Raw genomic sequence first — 22,499 nt, forward strand, 5'->3', positions numbered from 1 at the left:
TAAGTTTAAGTTTTAAGTTCACCCTCTCAGGACTTCCTCATGCACTCACTGATCTGTTCACTGAGTCACCATCTTTTGCCTGGGAACAGCCATCTTCCCCCACATTAAACCTTTCATTACTTCGAGTCGGTAGCTACATTTTAGGCTTACTAATTGCACTTTGACTGGCCAAGCAGGTCACACAACATCTATTAAAGGCTCATGGTGATGTCAACCACACGCCATCAGTGATTACATAGTGTAGGGGCATACAGTGGGATGGAAACATCTGATGTGAGCACTGCCTGCATGGAGTCAGAATCTATTTTATTCAGAAACATTTAGGGCTCCACTTGCCTGGTGTTTATTTGGAGATGATGTCAGCAACAGTTTAAGTAAATTGGTGTCAACTATAAATATCTTGTTGAATTTTTCCATTCCACACCAAGCCTTTCAGTGGCGACAGCAGGTGTTTCCCAGGATGTTTACTTTGACTTTACATTTGCTTTTACTGATCCTTTTAGTACAAATATGTACAGCTACAATAATCTACAGTGATAATGACTCAAAACCAATTTTTTTTTTAAAAAAATGGCACACATCACTTCAGAGCTATACTTAAAAAGGTGCACACATAAAAAAGGCAATGGAAAAAAGATATATAGCTCTAACGAAAAAAAGGATTCTAACTCTAAATGCAGAATTCATGACAAAAACTGAACAGTTTATTTTTTGCCACACAAGCCATGTGTCTCTATGTCAGTCTCAGCTGGTTGTTCCACCACTTTAACCTCCTTCTCCCTGCATCCTCATATGAGGACATTATATTTTGACTTAGTCCCCCCTTCACAGTTGTTGTCACCACATCTCTAGGACCTAACTGACCCATTAAAAGCTTTACATAACTGTAACTTTGAAGGCTTGCAACTGTCTTGCTTCTTGTAGTTCTTCACTGACTGACAGCTGACTCCACTCATTCACAGTCACCACTGCCCCAGGGCCGCTACAATATGCTATCTACAGAGATAGCACTGGCGATCTGAACCAGTCAGTGGCGAAAAAAAGCACTTTTATACGGGACGCATTTGCCCCCATTACCGTTTTAGCTCGTTTCACGGCTCAATACTGAACCAATTTTAGAACGAGTGGTACCCATGAAACATACGCACACATACACATGGGGAAATAGAGCCCAGGTTGAAAAATACCGAAGTTGTCCTTTAATGTTTCCAACTGTCCAGCATCCAGTAGAGACAGTTGTAGGCTGGTTTTGTTTCATAATAATTATTATGTGGAAAAATAATTTGTTTGAATTTCTGTCACTAAAAAATATTTTGTTTTCTTTTTTGTAATGGTAAAAAAGAGCAAGAGAGAGAGAGAAATTCCCACCGACTCCCTGCGATGATGCTAACTGGCATGTGTTGCTCACCTTCTTCATTGGGACGGGGAGGGGTAAAGTTATGGGGAGACAGGGCTGCTACTTCTGACTCATGTGTTGTTGAGTCTGGTAAAAGGGACAGGGACAACTGATAAATAAGAATATCTTGCTGAACATTTACCTGCACTGATTAAATGTAGGTTATAAAGGAGTGAAGTGCAGGCTAACACTAGTCTGTAGCTAGTTTATTTCACTATGGACATTAAGCTAACAGGTTCATTTCTACCACTCACAGACTATAGGCTACCCACCTTTCTTGGAGAAAAACTGGCTCACATATTGACACCCTTTCTTTTGCCTCTCCTCTCTCTCTCTTTTCTCTCTTTCTTTTTGTGAAAACCGGATTTTCTTTTAGTACTAGGTAGCATGATGATGACTGTAGCATTCTAGTGCAACTGCTGACTGCTACTAGGCACCGTCGCTAAGGCAGGACCAAACCATTTCATGCAGATACATGGGGGTGGTCAGTCAATATGGATGTTTACTTTTTCATCAATGGGGATATTTTTACTGCCAAACACAAGTAAAAACAAAGAGATCATTAATTTTATTACTCTATTTGAAAAACGAATTTTAAATGATAATGGTTTTTTATATTAATTTTTACCTATTTTTGGGGTTTACAGCTTATGAGTGTGAATGGGGATGAAATAATTTAATTGTGTGGCTCTTCTAGACTTTTGAAATGTTATCAGACTGAATGGATCAAATCCCAATGAAGAAACGAAGCATTTTGCAAATGTATCCACTAATTTACAGATGTCTCTTTCACAATGAAAGTCTAAGGGGAAAAGACATTTTAGGCCCCATAGCACCACGTGACTGACACAGATGGCGTAATTCCACTTTTGGCCACTACGTATATTGGCTTCAAAGCCTGTTGCTGTTCCTGGGGGCCTGGGTACCTTGCTCAACTGTTACTGGAGCACAGAGCAAAGAGAGGCAGGACTTAAAGGAATACTCTGACGATTTGGGAGTTAAGCCCTTTCTCTATCATTTTCATATTGAGACAACATGATTGATATCTTTTTTGTGTCTGTACGTCCAGTGGCTGGGTCTCAGCGGTTAGCATTGCGGCTTAGCTTAGCGAATACAACTGAAGTCTATAGGGGGTCAGTAGCCTGCTCAGTAAAAGTGAAAAAATAAATGTTACAGAAACCCTGAAGCTGGTATTTCTACATGTGCATTTAAAATAAACATGTTTAAACATTAATTCGAAAAACGAGAGTCCTTTTTAGTCGTTTTAGAAGAAGTTTGATACACGGAACTATAGTGTGTTTACGCCCTACGCGGAGGGATACAGGGATTTTTCAAATTAATGTTTATTGTCGGAGTATTCCTTTAAGAAGGGTCAGTTGAAGCCTTTGATGTTTTTCCACATACAGAATCTGGCACGGTTTTCCACTCACAAAACAGCAAGTGTTCCCACCAGACTGGAGTCTGGACACTCAATAACACTACCATTGTTGTAACATGTCCAGTGAATGAGTGGAAAGATTTACAGGAGTAGCCTTTACAGAAAAAGTGAAAGTGGTTCGGGGTCAGAGTGAAAGTGCAAAAGAGGATACGGGAAGGGAAACAAACCACCGACAGTTTTTTTTCTTTTCTTGAGAACAAACTGCTGTAACAAATATGTGTAAGTCAAACAAAATTGTTTCTGTTTATCCTAAAAAACAAAAATCATAGGTGAAATAATGCTGTTACCATAACGATAGATAGTAAACTTAAATACACAGTCTTGCTTCTTCTTTTACAAACATGTAACATGCTGAGACATGTTGCAAGAGGCTTCCCTCTTCACAAGCCTCATGCTGGTTTATTGACTGTGTTTTATTTGGATCTCCCCCAGCTGTTACCATGTCAACATGGCTTCCTCCTGAGGTCATGACTGGGGTATGAGACATAATGTGCCTCCATTAAACAAATTCTAAAAGGGATTCTCCCTAAAAAAAAATACAGACCACCAAAGATAGCTTGTGGTGGAGGCAGTTATATTCTTTCAAAGCAGAGCAAAGTATGCACTCTGCAGCTGTATTAAAAGCTAACATGCACCCAGTAATATGCTGGTGTTAAGGAGGATGTTTATTGTTCACCATCTTAGTTTGGCATGTTAACACTGGCATAGTTTCCTTTATAAACCACTTTTATTAGTTTCTGGAGATATAAAGCATGGCAGACTTTTCTATAGAGAGATGGCTCAAAACATTTCAATTTTTATTTATTTAAGCTTTAAACAAAGGAATAAATTCACACAATCACAGTACAGAGACAGCACTGGTCAAAATTGTTAGTGACCTCAGGTCCAACATGGATAAAAGATTAATCTCTGTTTTAGTCCTGTTGGACCTGAGTGCAGCTTTTGACACAGTGGATCGCACAATTCTTTTAAACAGACTCCAAAACTACATTGGCATCTCTGGTACTGTTTTTAACTGGTTTAAAACATATCTGAATGGTAGGAAATTTTATGTTAGCACTGGGGAACGCTCATCAAGAACCTATGAAATGGAATGTGGCGTTCCCCAGGGCTCAATTTTAGGTCCTACACTTTTTAATCTCTATATGTTACCGTTAGGAGATGTCATCAGGAGACACAGCATTAACTTTCACAGCTATGCTGATGACACACAGCTTTACATGGCCGTGTCTCCTGATGACACAGGGCCAATTGATGCCCTTTTTAACTGCATTTTAGACGTCCAGTCCTGGATGGCAGACAACTTCTTGCAGCTCAACCAAGACAAAACCCAGGTCTTAGTCATCGGTACAGGTCCAGAGAGAGAGAAACTGGAGAACAAACTCCAGGCACTGTCTTTTAATCCCTGCAAACAAGTTAAAAATCTGGGTGTTACATTTGATTTTAATCTCAGTTTTGAATCACACATACGAGATGTTACCAAAACGGCTTTTTATCATCTTAAGAACATCTCCAGAGTGTGCCAGTTTCTCTCTCAAGCTAATGCAGAGACTCTTATCCATGCTTTTATTACCTGCAGAATTGATTATTGTAATGCCCTCCTCTCTGGTCTTCCTAAAAAGAATATCTCACAGCTTCAGCTGCTGCAAAATTCTGCTGCACGCATGCTGACGAAGACCAGAAGGAGAGCTCACATTACACCAATTTTAAAATCTCTGCATTGGCTACCTGTATCTTTTAGAATAGATTTTAAGGTTCTTTTATTAGTTTATAAATCTCTTAATGGTCTTGGTCCTTCTTATTTATCTGATTTGCTTTTACCATATGAGCCCAGTAGAGCCCTCAGGTCCTCAGGTAGTGGTCTTTTAATAGTTCCCAAAGTTAGAACCAAAACGTACGGTGAGGCATCATTTCATTACTATGGCCCCCATCTGTGGAACAGTCTACCTGAGGACCTGAGAGCAGGTCTGTGGGGTCTGTGTTAAATGTGGGCTGGGAGGGTGGGTGGGTGGGGTTTTGTATTTTATTTTGTATTTTATTTTGTACCCCTGATCCTTTCCTGCTTGTGTTCTGTAATGTACAGCACTTTGTGATACATTTTATATATGAAAAGTGCTCTATAAATAAAGTGATTGATTGATTGATTGATTTGATTCCTCGGCACATTTCTTGTTTGATAACTGTGGGTACATTATATTTTATTTATATATGTGAAGACAGGCAGTATGGCTGTTTTAAAAACTGTAATTTCTGAACCAAATTTGTTTTTGACTTCCTTTAACCTATCTTTAATTATCTAGACATACTTGCTCTTAGTGAAAAACGGAATGCTTCTTACAATGCTCTTCTCTAAACCATTTATGGCCTCTACACATGATCAGCTGTAAAACCGCTTTGAGCTGGCTGTCCCATTGTTTGTCTATGGAGAGGGCGGCAACGCCTGACAAAGCGGCACCGTTACCCTTGGCGTTGCGCACCGCTCAGATTTTCCGAGCGGTGCGCAACACCAAGGGTAGCGGTGCGCGGTGAGCGGTGAGCGAAGCGCATTGTTCTTATCATGCGAAGGCCGCTTTAGAGCTCTTCATTTTTGCAGCACATGGAGCACTGTACAAACATGAGACAGTACTGTAGCTTGTATAACTAGCTATATGGAACTTGGAAAAAAGATGAGCGGAGCATCTTCTTATACTGTACAAAAAATTTAATACAACACTTATGTTTCCCCCCATTTTTCACAGGATTAAGTTAAAGATCTAAGACTTTTTTAATGCACTCGGTAGATATATATTTCTGTCAAAATTTGGTTGCAAATGTGTTTAAACCTGTGTTAGTGAGCACCTCTCCTTTTCCAACATAGTCCATCCACCTGACAGGTGTGGCATATCAACATGTTGATTAAACAGCATCATTACTACACAGGTGGGCCACTCTTAAGTGTGCAGTTAGATCACACAAAACAATGACACAGATGTCGCAAGTTTTGAGGGAGCATGCCATTAACATGCTGACTGCAGCAATGTCCACCAGAGCTGTTGCCCCTGAACTGAATGTTTATTTCACTACCATAAGAAGTCTCCAATGTCATTTCCATTAATTTTGCAGGACATCAAACCGGCCTCACAACTGCAGACCACATGTCCATGACCCAACAGCTCAAGACCTCCACATCCAGCATCTTCGCCTGAGAAATCATCTGAGACCAGCCACCCAGACAAATGATGCAATAATAAACCATCTCAGGGAAGCTCATCTGCATACTAATCATCCTTATCAGGGTGTTGACCTGACAGCAGTTCTTCATCATAACTGACTTATGCGGTTGTGAGGCTGGTTGGATGTACTGCCATTTTCAGGGAAAAAATATTGGTGACATCCTTCATTCATTCATTTTCCGTAACCCCTTATCCTGTCGGGTGTCTCGGGGGGTCGGAACCTATCCCAGCTGACATTGAGCGAGAGGCAGGGTACACCCTTGACAGGTCGCCAGACTATCACTGGGCTGACAGATAGAGAAAGACAGCCATTTACACACATTCACACCTACGGACAATTTATGGTCACCAGTTAACCTTATCTGCATGTCTTTGGTTTGTGGTTTGAACCCCCCACTAGGGTTGGGTCGGTATGAGGAAAAAAACACAAAAACGTTGTTTTTTGTGAAAAACCGCATCAAGTCGGTAATACCGGATTTTCGCCACAAGGTAACAGTAACAGTAACACATTGTTTCTTTTATTCCTTACAAATAAATTTGCAGGTGTAGCTTACTCAATCAGTGCAAACAAGGGTTGCCTCCTTCATCTGGCTCAAAGCCAAAGTGTTGCCATAGTGGCGCATTCTTTGATTTCTTCGAGACTAAATTGTCTGCCATTATCGACTCCCCGTCACTATTAAACAAACTCCAGGATACAGTAGAGGCCTCGGCGCATGCACACTCGCACCCCCTAGCTCAGTCCCCGCCCCACCCCCACACCCCTCTCTCTCCTGCTTGCTGTGCGCTTGGCGAAGAGGCAGACACAGGTGCTCACAGACTTGGGCGTACTCTGCGAGGAATGTCTGCAGTCATTCAGGCTTCCATAGTCGAGCGCACTTCCGCGTTGTAGTCTCCTGTAAAAATGTCTGTGAAAAATCCCCGCGATGTGAAAAATACATGCCGAGCAGTCTTTTGTGTGACACTGGTCGTAAAATCTGAGCTTTGCGCGCATAGGGCTTGCGGACGTCCGCTTTTAGTCTGGGTGGACCGCCATGGAGTCCACTCCGCGTACGTTACGCCGTAAAATGACGTATGCTTGTCCGGTTGGTCTCAAAAAAAAAAAAAAAAAACCCGGTCCAAGACAGACTACCGAACTGAACTGGTATTACCGAGAACCAACCCAACCCTACCGCCCACCCTGAATTCAAACTGGGAACCCTTTTTGCTGTGAGGCGGCAATAATAACCACTGCATCACAGTGCCAGGAAAAAAACAGTGGAGACATTCTATGGCAGTGAAATAGGCTAAACATTCAGTTCAGGGGCAACAGCTCTTGTGAACATTCCTGCAGTCAGCACGTCAATGGCACGCTCCCTCAAAAGTTACATCTGTGTCATTGTTGTGTGATAAAACTGCAGATTTTAAAGTGCCCTTTAATTTTGACCATACCGAGCAAGGTCCTTGGCCAGCTATGAGGTCACCGAGGTCCGGACCTTGGTAAAAAGTTTCAGAAAGAAAAAAATAGAAGAAGCCCCAAACAGCATGGTAAACATAGCCTATTAACACACACGACAGCTTTTATTTTGAAACAACACGTAGGACATTATCTTATGTATCGGCGGAACGCGGAAAACTTTAATTCAGTTGACAGGAAGATGACGATCATGCTAGCTGACAGACGAAGTGAGTGAACAGTGTTTCCCATACATTGACAAGACTATGGCAGCCCGCCATAGTCTAATTTGCCCTGCCATGGGGGGGGGGGGGGCATCGGGGTGAAACTCTGCCGATACAGAGAGCAGAGGAGAATTGTAAATGCGCGCCCATGTAGAGACAGAAATGACATGCCGTCATGTAAATAAGATAAATAACATAGCCTAAGGCTATTTAGTCAGTTTAATAAAAGGACAAGGTATAGACCTGTTCTATAGGCCTGGATATGAAGCGTCCGTAGTGCCAAATAATATAACGGAAGTTTCTAAAGAGCTAAGATGAAAAAAAAAATAACAGCAGCTGCATACAGTTGCATATAGGGGAAACACTGGCCCTCCAGAGGCAGATCAGTACGTTCGCCATTTTTCTTTTGATTACTGGAAAGATTTAACCACTAATCCTTAGCCGTATTTTAAGTGTAACCCTTCACCATAACATACCACTAGTGTTTTTATCAGTGAAAATAGAACATTTTTCACACATAAAAAGCACAAAGATGTTGAAATCTAGGCATATTTTGCCATCATAACTTGGCTCTCAGAATTTACCAGACCTTGCCTTTAAATCAAATATATATTTGTAAAAAATTGAAGCAGAAATGAAAGCAAAAACAGCAGTGCTGCAGTAACAGAGGTATAATGGTCAGTGTGGCAATTTCCATGATATTTCCTTTCCCACAAATATGACAGTGCTGTTATTCATAGTATGTCCAAGAATCTGTCTGATTAAAAATACCTTGTTTTGCAAATCCAGGGTTTATGGTTGTGGTCTGCAGGGTAGCAAGGCTCAATGGAAACCTGACTGGAGACATTGGGGAAAGACTTAAAATTAACGTGAACTGATGTGAGATGACCACACCTTGTGGAGGGCAGCTGTCGGTCTTGGCTTTATGCTCTGAAGATGGAAAAACATGACAGCTGCTCATGGAAATTTGTTCAAATTCCCCATTAGCTGTCAGCCTGAATCATTCTGAAAAAGTCTGAGGAGAGAAAAAGGCTGCGAAGATGCTTCAGCTCACAGTCGCAATATCTATGTCAAAGTATTGTTCAAAGTAATTTCATCCTATTTTCAGCCAAAATCCCAAATGGTTGATTGTGAAATTATGAGAATTAACTCTGTTATGTTTATTATCATTGCAAATTGGGGTTTTAGAGTTTTGGACTCTAAATTATTAAAACCAGAAGTATGAAAATGTTATCTTGGGCTCTCACTTTGTATATTCACACACATACATTCACACATCTTTGGAGATGTCTGATTAAACCAAAACTGATTTATTAAATTGGCAGATTTATCACTAATTACAGTAACTGTGGTTGCAACCATGGTTCCAAGGCTTTTGGAGTTTGTGTTCTGACTGGTCCAGGTTCCGGGCTCTTTAATTCAATGTCTCAACAAGTGTTTCCAAAACTCTCAAAGCATTAAAAAAAAGGAAAAAAAAGGAGCTGGCAGGATGTTAGGCTTGTGAGGATACATAAAGGACCAAGTCATATATTTTTGAACAGCTGATTACCAAAGCCATTTCACAGAAACGTAACAACAGCAGTTAATAACAGCAAATTAACTTGACTTGTAACATGCACTGTATTAAGTGAATTGCAGAAACAAGTTCTCATTGACCAAGTTTACAAATAGTTAAGAAATTGTAACTTAGGTGTGAAATAGTTTGTATAAAAGTGCTGGGCAAACAAAGAGGTGTTCCCTAGTAGTCTCTCCACTACTGTACCTCATTATCCTATAAATATCTCATATCATATTTTCTGTGATGTTTGCAGAACTTTTAAAGTCAAATTAAAGGCTCAGAGGAGACTATCTAAACACTTAGTATTAGTTCAGACTGAATAATATTATGCTCATAAAAAAAAGGTTTCATTTCTTTATTTTCAGTGGACTAAAATACTAAAACTTGTCAAATCAGATTCAGAGTTTATTTCATAATCCTCAGCACCAATAAAACAAGCCATTTTATATTTTCACAAGATTTAACAGATCTTGTCCTGACAGTAATGAACTAACCTTGTTTGACATCTTACTCTCTGGGGTGTTTTTAACAACATTTTAGGGGAAGGGAATTATAAAACTAGTTTTTATTTACAGTCATTTACTCCTTAAAGTGTTTAAGACTAATTCAATCTTATATAAGCACTTTTGTCCAAAATGTTTAATTATATTACACTAAAACATTAAACCACAATAAAAACCAAAGGTAGCTTTCTAATACCAGTCTTCACCTATGAGGCACATATTTAATTAATCAGGGCTGGGCAATATGGAGAAAATCAAATATCACAATATTTTTGACCAAATACCTTGATATCAATATCACAACAATGTTGTAGGGTTGACTGTCAGTCCTTTCACAATATATTTACACAATGAGATTTTTGATCGGTATTCATCAGTAATGTGGATATAATGACTACGTGGGTAAAGGTAAATATCAGAACAGCTTGAACAGTCCGGAGAGTTTAGAAAATGACATCACTTTACTGTAATGCTGCCTTTGAAACCAGGAAAAGACAACACTTGTATTATTTTTATTATTACAATGTCCTAAATCTAAGACAATATATAGTCTCAATCACTGTATCATTACAATATCAAATTGCCCAGACCTACCTTTTATCACTGGTAGATATTGATCACATACATTCTGATTATTTGGAAGGATAAAAAGGATAAAAATCAGGTTTGTGTCAACTTTACAACATGAAATCTTTTCACACAAATCCATTGAAGTAATTCTATGGATTGACGTTATATGCGCCTGTAGAAAAAAAAAGCAGTGATGTCATTTGTCCACAAGATGTCATCAGTTTTCTACAAACAAACATTAACACACCTCAACATCTCATTTTCAAGAGAGACCTGAAAATCAGTCAGGTTTTTGACAGCTTCAAAGTGCAAAGGATCTAAAAGCAATCTTTCCCAATTCAGTGTTAGTTCTAGGGACTTGCAGTATTGACCAGTCCTGCGAACATGTGTTGTATTATATTTGACATCACTGGAAAGCTGTAACACATAAGTACTTAATAAATAATAAATAAATAAATAGATAAAAGCTCATATGTGTTGTCATGTTCACAGAGACTAGAAGACTTGGACAAGAAGAAACTGTGTCAAGAATTTGTCACAAGCACACCTTTTGGGGTCATTTTATGGGCTGGGGTGGATTATTTCAAGGCTTTATGTCACTTTTTATTGGACAATGCACATTTTTTCCCTCTGTATTGATCTGTATGTTTTCTTAATGTGTTAATAAACCTTTTGAAAAGTGTTCTTAATTTTCCGCCTCTGGTGAATTTTATGCATTGATTTGTGCCTTTTCTGCATCAAGTTAGTATGTAAATGTATTTCATTTTTTCCAAATAAAAGTTCTCAGGGGTCTAAATATTGAGGGGCACGTGTCTTCTGTATCCCCTCAAAATCTACACCTATGAATACAGTAACTAAGTTTATACTCCAACAATGCTGACTACCATTTGGGAGAGAGGGGTCGGTCTCTTTTCTCTCTGCAGTCCAACAGAGATGACCTGTGATCGCTTCAGACATTAACTTAAAGGCTGAGTATCTCTAAAAACCCAGCATCAACTCCAGTCAGAGACAATCAACTATGATGGCCTCTCGCTAGACTCACACAGAACACATTTACATGAAGATAGAGATAAATAAATATAAGATAAATATAAACAGGCAGGAAAGTTTTTGGTATACTGTAAATACAGGGTTAGTGCTGCAAATTTTGCTCTCTCATTCAGTTGATTATTAATATATTTTATTTTACCTTGTAAAAAATCTTTGTAAAAAATATTGAGATACATAAAATGGATGAGGAATAATTTGAGAGAGATTTGGGTGCATAATAATTCTTATCTGGGAGAAATAAGTGACATCAGTACGATCAGAGGTTTGTGGATGGGGAATCCTCGATGCGTAAAATTACGCAATGACCCATGCGGCCTAACCTTTAAAATACTTTTGGGAAGTGGAGCAACTTTAAAGTTTACCATAAATAAGGGGTGACTCTTTCCAAATACCATCGTCATGATGAAGCCAGGGCACTCCCAAAATATGCAAAAAAAAAAAAAAATGCTTGATTGATGAATGTAAATCGAGGCGCGTCATGCAGACTAATAAATAGAGCAGTGGAGTTAGTGAGAGCACCATCCTCCTCCTGGCAGATCGCTGCAGCCTGCAACAGCAACACAACAGGTTTACGATGGTAGGTGGAGAGACGGAGTGCAGCTGGAGGCGCAGACAAGCCGAGACTTCTCACTGCAAAATGTGTCTGTGGGCCACATCTCACTTCTCAGGGTTTATTTTTATACAGCTGACTTCTCAGAGGATTTTTTTTTTAACGTGCGGGTTATTTCATAGGTTATTTTATTGTTGTTTTAAGAGACTTTCGGACATGACATGATGGAAACATTCATCTGATTCGGGAAAATCCTTTAAAGACATGACAGAGACATTTCCAACATTTTCATTATTTTAGCAAATTAGATTGATAATTTGGATTGCGCTCTATCTAACCTGTTCCAAGTGTGACACCAGTTCTCCCCCGAGCTTGTTCTTGTATTTACTTGATGTTTCCCGGTACTTCTCCATGTTTCCTTGTCGCTGCATCTCCTTAGATTTCTTTATTTCCCTTGTATCATCTCGTATAACACGATATTTCCTTCAGTCATTTCCTGTCTCCTTTTTACTTCCAGATGCTGAGACGTCTCCTCCCGGTGGTGCTGCTGTCACTGCCCGCCGTTCTTGTTGACGGTGTCGCCGAACCGCTTCTGACCTTCACAGACAAGGACCCGATCACCGGGGTCTCGGTAGAGTGCGACCGCTGTCCCCCCGGGACCTACCTGCGAGCGCGCTGCACGACGACGCAAAAGAGCGAGTGCTCGCCGTGTCCGACGGGCTCGTTCACGGAGCTGTGGAACTACATCGGCAAGTGTCTGCGCTGCGGGGTGTGCGGACAGTACCAGGTGGTGAAGACGCCGTGCACAGCACAGAGTGACTGCCAGTGTGAATGTAAACCGGGATACTACTACAAGAAGAAGTGGGACATGTGCCTCCGCCACAGCGAGTGTCCGTGCGGACAAGGGGTGTTGACCAAAGGTAGGCTGCTGTTACTGCTGCTACACAGGTTTTCGTTTAGGGGAGACTGGAACCACAGCAACCACAGTGTCAAGGCTCATACTTGTTACTGGTTATTCAGGCTATTTTTAAGTTTAACATCAAATCATTCATTCATGGTGTAAATGTCTTAAAATAAAAGTCCCCTGCTACTTCGTGTATTTACTGGAGGGATAAATGCACATGTTTGAAATACTGAGGGGGGTGGGTCCCCTGCATACCCCCTGAAATCTACACCTATGCATAAATTATATTCCTAATAACCTATTATGAGGGGTAGGGGATGGTGGAAAAAAGGGGGAGACATATCAAATATTTTTTTAAGCACTGGGGAGGGATTTATTTTTTTTATGTTGGCTTTGGGCAGGGGCATACAAATTGAAACAATGGGGGGGAAATAGATACAGCAGAGTATTTTTGTGTGGCAATATGATATCATCACACAGCACAAAGTATCAACCTTTTAATTACATAAATTATTAATATTACAAATACAAATTAAACTTAAGGTAGCCTACTAGAGTAATATAACAAATTGCTTTTTCAGTCCGCTAGATACATTTTGCTGCTGCAAAACAATGGCTGAAGTGAGATGAACAGAGCAAAAGTCCAATAACAAATATTAACAATAACAAATAGCAAAGTCCAATAACTAATTTATGACAGGGCGAGGGTCAAGCATTTTCCACCAGGCTCAAAGAAAACAATTTTGTAGCTTGGGGAAGGTGAAAAAAGAAAAAAAAATGAATGAAGGCACACCCCCCCTCCTCTGATAAACAAAGAACAGTTCCAAATACCCCATAAGTGATACTGTAAATCCTCCTAATGCCCGAAAGGTGGACCATATGATGCCCATTAGAGCAACTTACTTCATGTTAAATTATTCAAAACTTAATGTGACTCATTGCAGGACTCTGGGGGAGCTCAGTGTATATAGTGGCAACTCTGACTGCTGCTTTGCATTACTTTAGAAACTACTTCCATAGAATAACTTTATATTGAGTTGAATACTTGCCTTTAAATTATTTTATTTGATAAGACTTAAAGTCTGTTGTTGTTAAGTTGTCCCTAATCTAAATGGATGTGACCACATACATTATAGCAGGCTTTAAACTGGATTTAAAAGACTGAATGAGAGTTCTAAGTTTTAACATGTTGAATAGACTGAAATTTACTGCCCTCCACAGGCAAATAGCTTTAACTACATTTTCAGTGTTTTACATATTTTTTATTACACAGCAACAAAAATCTGTGGAATGATGCTCCTGAAGGAGTCCACTTATGCACCAGCACCGTTTTAATGTTTAATGCATTGCAGGAAAGTAATGTGCACTACACTGCTGCTGTTCTATGGCTATTTTTAGTCAACATGTCAATTTCTCACATATATACTTCCACAGTTTTTTGTTGCATGTAAAGAAAGACTCAAATCTGTTGCTGTGCTGGCAGTCAAAGCATGACTCATCCTGGGCAAAAAGACAGAAGTGGTTCTCCTCCTTTATCTAAAACTAATGTGCATGTCTCCTCCAGGTACACCTGATGAGGACACAGTGTGCCACAGCTGTCCCAGTGGCACCTTCTCCAACACCGTCTCTCCTCACCAGAACTGCACTCTACACAAAAGCTGCAACGCTCCAGGCCAGGAGCTGGTGCTAAAGGGCTCCACCTGGCATGACAGCGTGTGCACCACCTGCGAAGAGCTCAAATCAAAAAGTAAGATCACCAGCCTATGAAGTTCATGAAGAAGCATGTCATGTTGCCGGTTTTGTTTTTTAATGGTTGTCCCATTGACCAAAACAAACACACTTTAAGTCACTCACGCCTATTATCCAAAGCAGCACTTTAAGGTTTTTTACAACAACCTTAAAGACAGTTACTCATTAGTTATAGTCACCTCATTTCCTAAAAACAGAAACATCCTGGTGCTTTGCTGGGGGCTACTGTATCTGCAACATGCGCTGAAGTTTGCAGACTGAAATCTGAGATGTGGTCTTCAGGTTCAAAAGTAGGCCTATATGGTGGATGCTAATACACACACTCATGCAGGAAGTCATGTTTAGGGATATTGGAGGGTCAAGAGGAAGGTAACTTCAACCAGCAGAGCTGGAACTTGCTGAAAATCCATCACTGTTATGATTTAATCACTTTTGTTTTTTGTACAAGGTACATTATTGTCTTGTGCTAATGAAGCTAGCTGTGTTCAAAGACCTTTTGGTGTCCAATTAAGATCTGAAACTCAGCTGCGTGCCAACTGTACTCAATTGAATTTAAAAGCCTTTTTGCAAATAATTGTAAATGACTTCTACATGTGGAAATCTGCGAAAATTACGTCAGAAAAGTGGCTCTACTCCAGTATTATGTGAAGGACTTGTTCTGAAGCATAGACGTCGTTAGATCTGGGCATTCCCAGCTGTAGCCCCGGGTCTTTTGGGCTCAGCCCCAGATCTTTTAAGTCTCCGTTGTTGTTTTTTTTACTAATAAAGCACCTCGTTTCCAACTTAAAGTCCACGGCACAGCACGGGAGCACAACAGACATCAGCACAGCAGCATACGCAGCACACAACACACTCACTGTCACACCAGCTTACATGGCCCATATATAGGGTTGTGTTTTCAGCCTGGTCATTGGTAAGTGATCGTGTCTGCAGTCCAGCGACATTTCGGATGGTCCAATTGGTTGTGTTGTTTTTGCTGCTGACAAGATTGTTGGTAAACAGACTCATTGCAGTGAGTGTTGAAAGTTGCATTTGCTGCTTTATTAGCCTATATGATGCGGTGCATATAGGTCTTTTTGGTTTTAAACATAATATGAGCGAGACTAAGCTGTAACATTAGGCAGGCCTAAGCCGAGCCCCCTCCTCCACTACAGTTTTCAGAGGCTTTCTTTACGGGAGTCAGGTAGAAGACGAGTGCTCATTCTTTGTCAAAGTTCTTTGTCAAAATACGTTAAAATCATGTGTTTAACAGGGAATTATTCAAAATTTTCCTGAGGGAGAAACCCGCGTACCCCCGGGTAAAAAATTGTTCCCACTTCAGGGTTAAAGCCCCGGATGTTTTCAACTCCTAGCGACGCCCCTGTTCTGCAGTCATGTTACGTTATCAGTTTCTGATTATCGTCTTTATTTCCTGCAGATGGAGGCGACTACCTCAAAGAAATCCTCCCAGATTTCTTTGTTCACCAGAAAATAAACATCAAGCGGCTGCGTCAGATTGTGCACAAGCTCCCATCTGAGGACAGCAAAAGACAAGGAGCAACTTTGCAACTTAACCTCTCAGAACTTAATGCACGAATCAACACTTGGGTTGCTTCTGCCACGGCGAATCAGGTTCATCAGCTTCCGGGGATTCTGAACAAAACAGGAGCAAACGGTGCTAGTAAGAGACTGCAGAACAAGCTGCAGAGAATCGACTCAAATCTGAAGGAGCTATGTGATATGAGGAATGAGGTGGATGTAATTGCAATTTCAGGGTAGGCTGAGGTAGAAAATATTTAGTTATAGGTTCCAAGAATTTTGATTAGTCCAGTGTTTATTTGGAGGGAAAAAAACTTTTATTTTTTGTATGTAGTTCAAGAATTGCTGCCCTTTTCGAGATGCACTGTCAATACAGGCTTTAGTACTTTTTGCGTTAGTTAAAGGAGAATACCGGTCAATTAGAGAAACAGTTCATTCACTTCTATCTGCATCGAGCTGATAAATATTCCCTCCTTTTTTCAAAGTTCAGTCTTTTTGATGTTCTTAAAATCGTCCAAACAATACGAACTTGACTGTGTCACCGAGCTTGAAATGACCTGCTTACCAATTTTTTGCAAAATTAATGTTAACTAGTCCATACCCATTGAGTGCACAGTTGCCCACGTACAGTTTCACATGGTGTGTGTTTGGGATACAGGTCATAGGAAATTGCAGATTAAATAGTCAACTGAACCCATTAAGAAGAGCAATGTATTCAGACAGAGTTTTTGTGAATTTGATAGTACGATTGCTTTATTGAAAGTACAGTGGTACCATTGCCAATAGTGGGATAGTTAGTGGGCTAAAACTGTATATTAGTAGTTGAGGTAGCACGTTGAAAGGCAGATAGTTAAAATGTTTATATGTTGTATTGACTTAAAAGTGGGCCGCACTGGTAGAATGACTGACTGACTGACTGACAGAATGACACACTGACAGTTTCTGTGATTATGTACAGCATACCATACCATGACTTAGTCATACCAAAAATTAGAAGAAGAAAAAAACAAACATTGGGCCACAGGGGGAGCCACAGCGATCGGTCGCATTTTAGCCATTTTTAAGCATTTTTCTGTTGTTATAGCGCCACCCAGTTGCCAATTAGAGTTAAATTTCTCCAGTCACCTTGAGGCGTCCTGTTCTGCATATCTACCAAGTTTAGTGAATATCTATATGGCAGTTAGGCCTAGATAAGAAATTAGCTCTCTAGCGCCCCCATTTTGTTTGATGGGGTCAATAATGGAGGGGTCCCCTCAGATTATGTGTGGTCATATACCTACAAAGTTGCGTGGTGATCGGTGAAACCCTTGAGATGTTATACACCTTTATGTGATGAGCCACGCCCTCCGCAATATTCATTGCCTTATAGAAGCTCAGTTTTAGTAAGTTTTCCAACTTTTGCCAAGAGATGTTGATCCCTAGATTATGTTCACCGAGTTTCATGCAGATCGGTCAAACTTCCTAGGAGGAGATCGATTTTAAGTGTTTTTCAAAAAATTCAAAATGGCGGAAAATCTATATAACCAGAAGTTATGGGTTCTTGAGGCTCTCCTCGTGAGGAGAAGGATCTCTGTGCAAAGTTTCATGTCTCTACGACATACTGGGCATGAGATATGCCCATTCAAAGTTTGCAATTTCAATCGGTTGCTATAGCGCCCCCTTTGGCCAATTGATGTAATATTGCTTCATTCGCATCCCCCCATGACCCTCTACCACTGTGCCAAATTTCACATGAATTGACCAAGTCAGTGAGGAGAAAAATGTGGAACAGAAACACACACAGACAGACAGTTTTCGTCGTTCATATAGTAAGATAGTAAAATAATAAACTATGCAGCGCAAAACATGTTTTGGAGAACACTTCATTTCAAGTCAGGTGATTGACAGTAATAATGTAATATCATATAATGGAGATCTAATAACGTGAAATAGTTGGCTCACTCTCACAAATGTGTAGTTTTTGCTCTTAGGAGTTCATTTCTTATAGATTAAAGTACATTTATGAGATCATATCTGCACCTTTTGGTATCACATTGTTCCCTTTAAGGTACACATTTGCTGCAAAGCTACCTCTGTGTGTTGCACCTGGGTCCTCACAACAAGTACTGTACTCCAAAACACAAAGTTCTGCAATCGTATTTTTGGGGGAGAAAACAGAGAGAGAACTTGCACAATTTTAACGTTTATAATAAAGCAAAAACTTGCCGGTATTATCCTTTAAGGATTAAAAAGCGTTGGCCTTCAGTAGATCTACCTCTTCCTATGTCTGCTGATAAACACCAACCTGGCATGTCCTGCTAGATTTTTCATTTTGTGTAACGGCTCAATATGTGAACTGAGATCTTAATTTATTTGCTATTTATAGAAAGGGGGTAAGTTGCATTCTGAGAGGGATGAGGGGGACAGTGACAGGGTGGAGAAGACAGGATGGAAAGGCAAAGGGGGGAGAAGGACAAGGTGAAAAGGCACAAGGGGAGAGGGACAGGGGGGAGAAGGACAGAGTGGAGAGGACAAGGTGTAAAAGCACGGGAGGGGGGACAGGGTGGAGGAGGTCTTGCTATTGCCAGTCACAATATATATATATATATATATATATATATATATATATATATATATATATATATATATGTAAAGAATTGTATGCCAGTGAAAGTGGAACATGTGTGGCTGCTTTGAATGAAACTCAAATAAAAATGATCACAAATGACAAATGACAAATTTTTTTATGTAATTTATTATGATGAGAGTCGGTACTCTGCTGGATTGTCCCATCTGGGTTGGGAGAGAGTTTCTGCCCCAAGCGAAGGAGTTCAAGTGTCTCAAAGTCTTGCTCACATGTGAGGGTAGAATAGACTGTGAGATGGAAAGGCAGTTTGGCGCACCAGCTGTGATGTGGGCACTGAGCTGGACTATTGTGGTGAAGAGGGAGCTGAGCCTGGAAGGCAAAGCTTTTGGTTTACTAGTCCATCTACATCCCAACCCTCATCTATGGTCATGAGCTTTGGGTAGTGACAGATACCATGGGGTATCTGGGCTCAGCCTTAGACATACAGTGAGGAGCTCAGAGTAAAGCCGCTGCTGCTTTGTGTCAAAAGGGGCCAGTTGAGATGGTTTGGACATCTGATCAGGATCCTCCTGGGTTTTCCAGGCATTGCCAACTGGTACGAGGCCCTGGGGCAGACCCAGAACATGCTGGAAGGATAATTCATCTCATATGGCCGGGGAGTGCCTCAGGATCCCACAGGAGGAGCTGCGAAGTGTTAATGTGGAGAGCAACGTCTGGAGTACCTTGCTCATCCCGCTTCCCTTTCAACCTGGCCCTGGATAAGCAGATGAAGATGCATGGATGGAGTTTATCATAAGAAACAGATACAAATCAGATGAAGTTAGGCTTTTGGACAGTATTCATTAATCCCACTGAAGAAAAAAAAGAAACGTCACTGTATTTTTAGAAAATGCATGTAGGTTCTATTCCAGAAGTAATTACTTTAGAAAGGTAGGAAACATTTTGGATAACCATCCATCTAAAAATTACAGCTGAGATGAGAAATTTCTTTAAGACAAGGACACAAAAACATCACAATAAAAAAATATAAATGCATTACAAGTGCACCGTAAGGTACATTGTAAACCTGATTGCAATCACCACCTGAAGTCCTTTCACATGCCAAATGCAAGAAGTTTGTTACATATTTTGTAATAAAAACAAGGTATTATACAACAGTTAGTTCTGGCCCTGCAATCTGATTGGTCGAGAGACAGTAAAACCGTGATGATATTGGAGTACAACATCACGGTTATTTCACTGTGTGTGTATCACTCCGCCTCACAGCTGATTGCAGTCAACAATCAAATCAAAACTGACGGTTAGTGTCAGTTAGGTCAGCAGTTGCGTTGTAGGCTAATTAATTCATCCACTGTCAAACAGCCAAAAATATGGCTTTATTTTCTAAAATAAGTTTTGAATTGAACTATGAATGGTCATCAGAGGAAGATGAGGGAGAGGAGAAGCTGAATCCATCTGAGCACACATCCAGGTTTGTCAGTGTTTCATCAGCGGAGCTCAATGACTTGGAGAAAAGCAACATACTGTTGCATACAGAGTCGGCTGTGCCTGTGAAGCGACAGTCCACCATGCAGTCACCAGAGACTTATTTCACCGGCTGCACAATTAATGGAAACGTGCAGATAAATGTGTATAAAGAGTAAGTGCCTGGCGCACCATGTCTGCGTTACTTAGCAACAGTGACAGCGGAGTCCTGAGGGAACTATTTTTGTTGGCGGAAGACAAATAAAATGCTTAAATTATCTATTTTGTCCTCATTTTTCAACATTTCTTAATCAGCCTTACTTATTTAACTGTTAAACTGTTGTATAAAAGCAATATCACACTCGCAGGCATGAGGCCGATCACAGTACAACATCACTCCCTCTCGTGTGATATTGCTTAATTAGAGTGATCATGACAAGTCTGTTTCCTGTCCACAGTCACACAGAGGGAATTTATGCAAGTAACAAATACATTATGATGTTCCTGACAATAGTCCCACCAGACTCTCTGGAAGAAATTATGCAGCAGTTAAGCTGCCTGTCTTAATGATCTGCCCTCAAGCTTCTATATGTGTTTTTATCTGTTTTATAACAGTAACTTTCGAACATCAGGTATTTTTCCAAATGCCTTGAAAAGTGCCTTCATCAAGCCTTTCCTAACATAAATACATAACAAATTAGTAACGATGGATCCATATCACACCTTCACATTGTAAATGTAATGTAAAATAATTAAATTTACAGAAACTAAATAAGCTTTGAAATAGTTCAGCTCTATTAGGATCCACTGAATCTTTATGCTTGATCGTAAAACACCACAAGACAAGCACACGGGGTTAGACTGTCATATGCAGTCCTAAAGTGGTTTAAATGTTAAGAACAGAAGCTACTTTGTTACATATAACAACCATGCATCCTAATTGGAAAAACATTACATATGGAGTTTCTTAGGGCTCAGTCATTGGGCCTCTTTTATTTAACATCTACATGCTTCCATTGTCACGGGTATAATAATAATGATAATAAATTTTATTTGAAAAACACCTTTCAAAACACCCAAGGTCACTGTACAATAGTAAACAAAGTAATAAATAACAAAGAGAGACAACACAGAAGAATCAATACAGGGAGAATAAATAAATAAATAAATACATAAATAAATAAATAAATAAATAAAAACTCAGGAAATAAATGTAAAGTGCAATCAAAGAGAGTATGCTAATTTGAACAGATGAGGTATGGTAAGAACCCAAACAGATGGACAGTTTGTAATCGTCTTTAATGAAACCACTTGTCAAACACAGAGTGTGAAGGCAGGTGAAATAATAGTAAGAGTCAATGTCATGACTTGAAACCTTCCAAGACACAGATTCAGTCCTAAGCACTAGGTGTGACATGCTGAAGCAGAGAGTAGGTGAGTCAGTGGTGTCCGCTGAAAGCACACTGACAGCAAACAGTTTCAACATGTGCAGTGGTACAGTGAGGGAGACAATGTCAGATGATCAGGGAATCCAACCAGGAGTACTCACAGGAGAAGCTGCACCACTGGTGCAAAGCTGACCATAGACAGGGAGGGACTTGTCAGCACCAATTAGGAGTTGAATCCGCAGTGCACACACAAAGGCGGAATGTGCAGCCACATGGCAAAGCAATCCACAGTGCAAAAGTCCACAAGTGGATGAACAGGTAAACTCACAATGGAGACCTTGGTGATGATCTTTCCAACCAGCCACAGGGAACAGAGGAACAGAAACCAGGAAGGCAGAAGCAGAGCTCTTGGTCGGGGACAGAACTGAGTGATTTACCGGTGAGCAGGCGAAGCAGGACTGTCAGAGGCAGACGAGGTCGGCAACGAGAAAGCAGTCCGGGAACACAAGCTGGAAACGTCTGTGAAAGTCTGGCAAGGATAGTCTGTGAAGCAGGAGTCTTTATACAGGCAGAAGGTAATGATACACAGGTGAGGGGCATTAGCTTGATGAGATGGGCGTGGTGGACCAGCAGGGCCGGGAGATGTGTGGACAGGTGATAGGCTGGCAGGTAGGTGTGGTGGAGAGGCAGGGTTAGTTGAAATGTACTGGTTAGAGGCCGTTTACACGTACACGGTGATTTTGATAAACGGAGACATCTTCCTTCGTTTGTGCCCTTCGTTTACATGCAAACGGAGATTTCTCCTCTGAAAACGAGTCTTTCTAAAAACTCCGGCCAGAGTGGAGATTTTGGAAAACTCCGGTAGCGCGTTGGCATGTAAACTGAGATAAACGGAGATAGACGGAGTTATAGGCAGCCGACGTCACAGTATGCGCCGGAACTTGCGCCTGTGTAAAAAGTGCGACCTATGTTGCTAT

General features: G+C 40.5%; 1 protein-coding gene and 1 long non-coding RNA gene across 3 annotated transcripts in view; one reads left to right on the top strand and one right to left on the bottom strand.

Annotated features, from left to right (window-relative positions):
• Positions 1 to 11,828: 11,828 nt before the first annotated feature.
• Positions 11,829 to 20,414, top strand: LOC117263414 (tumor necrosis factor receptor superfamily member 6B-like). 2 transcript variants are annotated; one of them, XM_078176049.1, is made up of 4 exons: positions 11,829 to 11,960; positions 12,451 to 12,853; positions 14,402 to 14,584; positions 16,004 to 20,414. In XM_078176049.1, exons 1-4 carry the CDS (start codon positions 11,958 to 11,960, stop codon positions 16,342 to 16,344), a joined length of 930 nt encoding a protein of 309 aa, XP_078032175.1. In that variant the 5' UTR covers positions 11,829 to 11,957; the 3' UTR covers positions 16,345 to 20,414. The 2 variants fall into 2 exon arrangements, with proteins under 2 accessions (XP_078032175.1, XP_078032177.1); XM_078176051.1 differs by having other exon boundaries at positions 11,919 to 12,022.
• Positions 19,288 to 22,499, bottom strand: part of LOC144467442 (uncharacterized) — a 91,128-nt gene continuing 87,916 nt past the window's right edge. The window contains exon 3 of the long non-coding RNA XR_013493639.1: positions 19,288 to 19,424. This is a non-coding gene — a long non-coding RNA (uncharacterized LOC144467442). The remainder of the gene's footprint in view (positions 19,425 to 22,499) is intronic.

This window comes from Epinephelus lanceolatus, chromosome 16 (assembly GCF_041903045.1).
Source record: "Epinephelus lanceolatus isolate andai-2023 chromosome 16, ASM4190304v1, whole genome shotgun sequence".
In the NCBI taxonomy this organism is placed as follows: domain Eukaryota; kingdom Metazoa; phylum Chordata; class Actinopteri; order Perciformes; family Serranidae; genus Epinephelus; species Epinephelus lanceolatus.